Source organism: Nannobrachium achirus (assembly GCF_963921795.1).
Source record: "Nannobrachium achirus genome assembly, chromosome: 8".
In the NCBI taxonomy this organism is placed as follows: Eukaryota; Metazoa; Chordata; class Actinopteri; order Myctophiformes; family Myctophidae; genus Nannobrachium; species Nannobrachium achirus.
Genome location: NC_137817.1, coordinates 35,033,808 through 35,040,867, shown reverse-complemented (window position 1 = coordinate 35,040,867; position 7,060 = coordinate 35,033,808). Strand labels below are relative to the sequence as shown.

General features: G+C 40.6%; 1 protein-coding gene across 1 annotated transcript; it reads right to left on the bottom strand.

The window, feature by feature from the left end:
- Positions 1-2,260: 2,260 nt before the first annotated feature.
- On the bottom strand, positions 2,261-5,620 carry n4bp2l2 (NEDD4 binding protein 2-like 2; the record flags this gene model as incomplete). The annotated part of the gene is made up of 6 exons (XM_080731849.1): positions 2,261-2,453; positions 2,583-2,659; positions 2,766-2,854; positions 4,320-4,444; positions 5,065-5,203; positions 5,593-5,620. The coding sequence occupies 6 exons, from the start codon at positions 5,618-5,620 to the stop codon at positions 2,261-2,263; spliced, it is 651 nt and encodes a 216-aa protein (XP_080587975.1).
- Between the last annotated feature and the right edge of the window lie 1,440 nt (positions 5,621-7,060).

Below are 7,060 nucleotides of genomic sequence, written 5' to 3'. Positions count from 1 at the left end.
CGATTAGACTAAAAGAAACCCAAGTCCAGGTGGGATAAGGACGCCCCTTTTAAGTGAATTGGCAACAGATTGGCTTTGGCAAGCGTTTAACTGGGCAACCGGTTATCTTGTAACGAGTGCATTCATAAACTTCCATCAATGTAAACCCCCTTCCTTACCATATCTTGTGTAAAACGCCATCCGTCTCCTCTCGGGTCGTTTGGGAAAGTTCCCACTCTATACATTCTATAGAACAATTGAGCCGTTCGCTCTGCACTCGCGTAGTCGACCCACTTGCACCGACCGTGTTATTATCAGCAACATTGTAGCTAGCGATTTATACCACAGACAGGAGTATCAATAGCAAGTATGCAAATATTTCCCAGTATGGAATTAAATCTGTAACATGATCACGATAAGCGTTGGCCGTTGGTGTGTGTGAGTGTGAGAGTCTCCGACTCCGTCTGAGTGAAAGACACGCCGTGGCGTGCAGCTCCACTCCACGGTCTGGATTGGCTGAACATGTCACGTGGCCACGACAATAAACATCGTGATTCTACCCTATGGATATTTCTATCACGGGATGCAAGAAGAGTCAGATGCATCATCATTGTCAATGTCAATGCATCATAGGTTTTTATTTACTATATGAATTATTTGTCTATACGTCCTGCATGTCCTTTATATTCAAACTGAGAAAGCCTAGACTAGAAGGGGAAAACACGAGGTAGATATCAAATATAGAAATTGTAATCTAGGATCTTCCTAGGTAAGCCTAACCCTAGCTAACCCATCAGTCGCTCTACCCAGGTCTACAAATGGGCATCTGTCTACATTAATTACATTTTAGCCTAATTAATAATGAATGCAATGAGTATCCTTCATGTCTTCATTCTCTAAAGTCTAAAACAAAGCTGAGCATCAGACATTTCAGCTGTCAAGTCTTGTTGATTTTGTCCACAGCTGAATTTGAGAGGGGAAAAAAGATCTTTCTGACTATAAATCATAGTAGCCCATATCTTCCTTTTGGGTTTGTTTGATGTGTCCTCTTATAATGTGGACATGGCTACAGGACCATTTCCTAGAACAGCAATCTCTGGTGACCAAGTTGTTTACCTTTTCCTGCCTCAAATAATGCTCAGAGTCCATAGTCTAATTTTGACTAAGCTCCTTGTCATGGGAGCATTGTTTGCGTGGCCTATCACTGACACTGCCATCCATATGAGCTAGGGCCCATCAGCCATCACCACAGGCTATAACTAAGGCTTTAAAACTGATTTATTTTTTATTTGTTTTACCCTTAAGAATTAAACCACAAATGCAGGCTTACAAACTCTTACCAGATTCCCAAGGAGATGAAAGTGTGATCCCATCAAGGTGAACTACAGTACAGGCTCACAGAACACATACAGTGTGCACCACAACCAATGTAATGTTAAGGGTTCAAGGTTCTCACAACAGCTCACAGCTTGGTTAGAAACTCTCTGTTGTTATTATTCTGTTGTTATTACTCTCTTATTTGCCTTTATTACACAAGAGTGTCCCTTTGGGGCCTTGGTTATGTTGTATACTATAACTGCAGGCCGTGGGGAGAATGAACCAAAACACATTTTAGTGACTGGGAAAGCATCTGTGTCATTTTAGAGTTTAGCGTTGTCTACTCAAAAATAGATAGATATATAGCAGATATATTTTGAAAACTTTAAATCTTTTTGAAAAATCTTGGTGCTTGTAGAATCGGCCTCAGGTCTTAATGGGTTAAAACAAAATTGGAATATGTAATGTGTTGCAACCAGGACAGACTGTGCAACCAGGACAGACTGCGCTTCAGACATAAACCTCAGTTTGCATGTCTGAGAATCCAAGCAGCATGTTGATACGTTTTAAGTACTAACCCTAACCCAAAAATAACAGATCTGCAAGCTCATGATGCTATGCATTAAAAGCTTGTAGATCTGCCTTTTTTTCATAAATTGGGCTTACCAGTAATACTACTGGTCTGCTGAGCTGACTACACGTATCACATGTACAAAAAAAAGCAAAAAGTACTGTATTTGCCAGAATTTTTACATTAATGCCGATATTCAATCATTACAAAAAAGCATAATAGATGACAAAATCCTCTTGAACATGAACATTTTATAATGAATATATTATTCAAAATATTCAAAATAGCTTTTTACATACATTTATAAAAAAATAATCATTAGAAAATGTATTTTAAAAGTCCGGTAGAAACTGCTGATGACTTCTTTTCCTTTATTGCAAAAACACTCTTCTGTTATTTGTTTGGGTGGATCTGTTGGTTGTAATTTGGACTGTTGAATCTCTCCTGTTTCTGTGGCTCTGGGCGATGTCTCATGCTTACATGAGAGGGCTCTTGTGAATTCATAACAATGTCTATTGATATGGGAAATGAAAAACGATCCAACATCTGAGCAATTTTCTGCTGAGGTACACCATGCTTGTTCCTCCTGGTAAGCACATGTTTTGGTTAGTGTTCGAATGCGGTGTTCTTATATGAAGACTGATAATCAAAGAACTGTTATTACTGTATCATCACATACTATAAAATATACATGAAATAATCAGTAAAAACATACTTCTCTAACTCAAAGGGATCAAATTTCCAGCAGGTGTCAGGTTCAAGAAAATCAATTCTGTATCCTTTCTCCAAGGCCTGTAACAGTAAAAAAAAAAGCTTTAGGTTCTATATGCATGTAGTGTTATTTATATTTGGAGTAATTGTTCTGTTGCCAAATAATGTTTAATGGAGCAACACCCACCATTTTGACATATGGCTTCATCTCCCAAGCTTCGACATTTGTATTATCAATAATTATAGGGGAGCGTCCTTCAAGCATTGCTTCTTTAGCTAAAATGGTAAAAGGAAAAGTATGATTAATGTAACGCTGAACAAAATTCAGGAAGGACACTAAAGCCTAATTCATAATTGGGCAGGCAATGTGGTCAAGCAAATTTAAGCCACCACAATCTTCAAAAGATCAATAATTCTAATTACAGATCCCAGTACATAGATGCAGATCGTGACAAAAAATAACATTATTATTTTAGCTATGATGATGAACCTCTGCGACACATTGTGGGCTTGTAGATTTGCTATTTGCCGTTGACATTTGCCTATTATGACATGCCCAGAATAATAGGGTTCATGTTGCTAAAATAGTTTTTGCATATCCAGGCAATTTCTTTTTTGCTGAGCATGGTCCTTTTAGCTTACTCTGCTTGATAATCATACACACACATCCTCACCACTGGTAGTTTCCATAAACGAGCACTGTCTTCTACTAAGGGCCACAGCAGTTCCACTGAAAAGCTTTCTTGTTTAAGGGCAAATTGTCAGGTATTTTAAACACACCAGGAGAGACTGGCATACCTTTCAGCAGTAGAGTAATGCTTAGGTTACACATTTAGTTAATTACTGTTACAATTACAGTGGAACATGACCTGCACTTGTTTAAATCTAAAAGTGATATACAGGAAAAGAGTAACAATGTCATTGTTAGCTCTATGTTGATAATCATTACACTGATTTGTGTACCATTTTTGTATACCAATTAATGTCGCAGCCTTGCCTGGTCTGTTCTGTTGCCTCCCCACTGGGAGTGTTATCAAAATATATTATCCATGCTCTGCCGTGACACTATAACTAATATCGGTTTACTAAATGTCTAACAAGAAGATCAATATCGCAATGAATCGTCACTGGGTGAAACTGTTCAGCCAGCAGGCCTCTCTGTGTATAGCTGCCTGTAGCTCATTGTTGTTGCAAATCGGCAACAACAAGACTGATATGAAGAACTGTTTTAAGCACTTCTGGGTCGTAGTGAACTCTGGTTGCTATGGTGCCTCTTTAAGCCTATTCTGAAGGAAGGATGATGACATCAGCTTGGTACCTGCCCGTGTCAGGTCACAGACTATCTCCTAACGACAACTGGACAAACGAATAACACCATCACGTCACGTCACCATCATGCTCATCCTCGCCATGTTTTCTACCAACCTATGTGCTGGCTCCATGGCTGAGCTGTCATCTGATCACCCAGTACTACTTGTCATGAGATACCTTTTTGATCTGTACTTGCCTTGTCTGTTTCAATACACTACAAATATACTCCTGAGTTATTCTTTGTTTCATGGGAATAAGATTTAAGACATTAAATGGATATCTTATCTGTGTATTTATCATTTAAATATAGCCTATCCATCAGTCATCGTAGAATTTCTTTCAGCTGCATACAATGTATAATGATGTCAGAAACGACTATCCAAATACACTTCGGTAACATGTGGCTCAAATGAAATAGAGAAACTAATACCTCTGCTCTGGTTCCATTCATGAGCTACTCCAAGTTGGCGTGGATCATAGATATAGCCATCTTCACTAAAGAAGTAGTCATCTGTGCTCAGTGCAACCCCACTGGGTCCAGAGGACAGTAATTCCCTAGAAGAAAAAAATACAATTCTCAAATGGGCTAATTTGTATAAAGGAAATAAAATGTACTCACAGTACTGTAGGTGGCTATCCATAAAACATATTGACAATATATCCTGTAGAACAGTCTGGTGCATTGTTACACAAACTTCAGCAGCTGGTGAAATTAACAGAAGTTGCAAGGGAAACAAGGCATTACATGATATTGTGGTAACATTCCATGTGATAGTCAACCAAAACTCCAGAGGAAAATAGTGTGACAGAGTGTGACATAAGCAAGGTGACCGCAAAGCAGCCAAAAGGCACGCACATCTAAAGCCACAGTTGGCTGGGTGCTAGACTAAAACAATGCATACAGGTAGAACAATAAAAGTCTGCACACCGATTTTTGCTCCAAAACATTAAGTTTACTTGTGGTAACATTTAAAGAGCCGTTAGGCTCGAAACGTTACCACAAGTAAACTTAATGTTTGGGAGCAAAAATCGGTGTGCAGACCTTTATTGTTCTACAGTGTGACATGACATTTTCAGGAATCACCTCCACATGCTGATGGGAAAATAGGGTGGTGGTTATGAGATACAACCACAAACAAAATAATGGCAACAGTGAGACAGTAAATCAATCTTACGTTGCCAGTGTTGATTTCCCAGACCCCGGTACACCCCTCAGCAGAATCAGAACCAAAGTTTGATCAGATGGTTGGCGTGGGTCTTCTTGCTCATGAAGTTCTTTATCTGCCCCAAACCTCCCACCATGCCTGTCAAAATCTTCACGAAGGTGTGACGCGCCGGACAATGAATCATTAACATAATTTGAATCACTATCATCACAGTGAACCCATTTGTTCCTGTCAAAGGGGTGCGGAAAATCTTCATTGTAATCCTGAGTAAGGCGATTGTATTCATCATGTGGCGGCAACCAACACCTGTCCTGTTGATATTGGTTTGCTTCGTTGGAGCTGTTCCAGTCATCATTCATGTGTGGTGGTGGTGCCATGCCTGGTGGTGGCGTACCAGGGAATGGTGGTGAAAAGTGAGGTGGAGGAGGACCACAGAAGGGAGGGTTGTGAAATCCAGGGAAGGGCAATGTGTTTTTTTCTGGAGGACGGCGGTGCCAGTGGTTCTGAGCATGACCTGACGTCTGATCAACGCCTGACCTCTGATCTCTGTGAGGGTAAGGCTCATTTTGGTACCAGTGAGGACGTACAGGGCGTCTCATGCTGTTCTGGCAAAAGTCTGAGTCCAAAGACTTGGTCATGACAGAAATGTTACTATCTGCAGAGGTTTCTGAAGGTTTGTATGATGTAGAATCAGCAACATTTGCGTTGCCATAATCGGTATTATCAGTGGAATCGATCTGCTCGAGTTCTTTGTAGAACTCACTCAGAGTTTCTTCAATGTTGATGACGGGTGTGACTACTCTCTCAAGAACAGGTTCCGTGCTGCGCGACTGAGGGCGCTTTTTATCCCTTTTTTTGGTCGATGGGTTCTCAGATTGGGGTTTATCTGGTTCTGGTTTGGTCTTTGGAGGGGGGCCAGAAGGACCAATGAAGGTGGCGCTGGTGCATCCTATTTCCTGTAATACACGATCTCTCACATGTTTGGTATCTGTGTCTTCACCAGGTTGTTTTCCACATTCTTCTCTCCTAGTGTTAGTCTTTTGATGAGCCATGAGGCATGATCTATAAGAAATATAATTACAGAGTGAAACCCATGCTGCATTTCTTGAGGTATTCCCTTAGGGCCTATGTTCCCCACCCAACCTACCCCAAAAAAGGTTCTATGTTCCCTGCTCAACAAAGAAAAGATCTATGTTCCCCACTCCAAAAAAGGTATAGCCTATGTTCCCAACTCAAATGCAGGAAATGTGGGACATCTGGACACTATAGAACATGTGGGCAATTCTAATGTAGGTGCCCAGTTGTCCAGGTGCCCACAAGTCCCTAGTGCCCAGATGTCTCCACCCTAAGTGCCTACTCGTCCAGGTGCCCACTGCACTCGTCCAAATGCCCACGTCCCTAAGTGCCCAGATGTCGCTAGAGCCCCCTTGTCCCACTAGTATTCGTAATTTCTCTCCATTATGTTCCGTTGTGTGTGTTTAGAGTTGTTATTAATAATTAGAAATGAATGTTTCCTGCATTTTTGGATGAGCGGGGGACATAGAACCTTTTTTTAGTTGAGAGGGGAACATTATACACCTTTTTTGGGGGGGTAAGTGTCAAACTCTTTTTTCTGCTATACCACCAAAATGTGGAAAGCCTTACCGAAGGTCATAAAGGAGGGTGGATCACTAGCATCCTTTAAAATTGCCCTGAAAAACCACTTACAGGCAGCAGCCGTTCGCAACTGGTAAAAAAACTAACCTAGCCCAACATACCCTCCCCTGCCCCTTCTTACTGTTTTAGACTTACTGTTTTCTTTTTTGTTTTTCTTTACATATCTACTGCATAGTACTGTGTTCTATTTGTCTGTCATTCAGAGATACTTCAATGGTTTCCAGTGGAAATAAGCTTAGTCTTTTCATGGATCTCCTTTTAGTAGACCTTGTACCAGTGAACTGTACCGTCATGAAACTGTACCTTTTCCTATGCAAACTTCTAATAAAGTCTTCAATCAATCAAAACA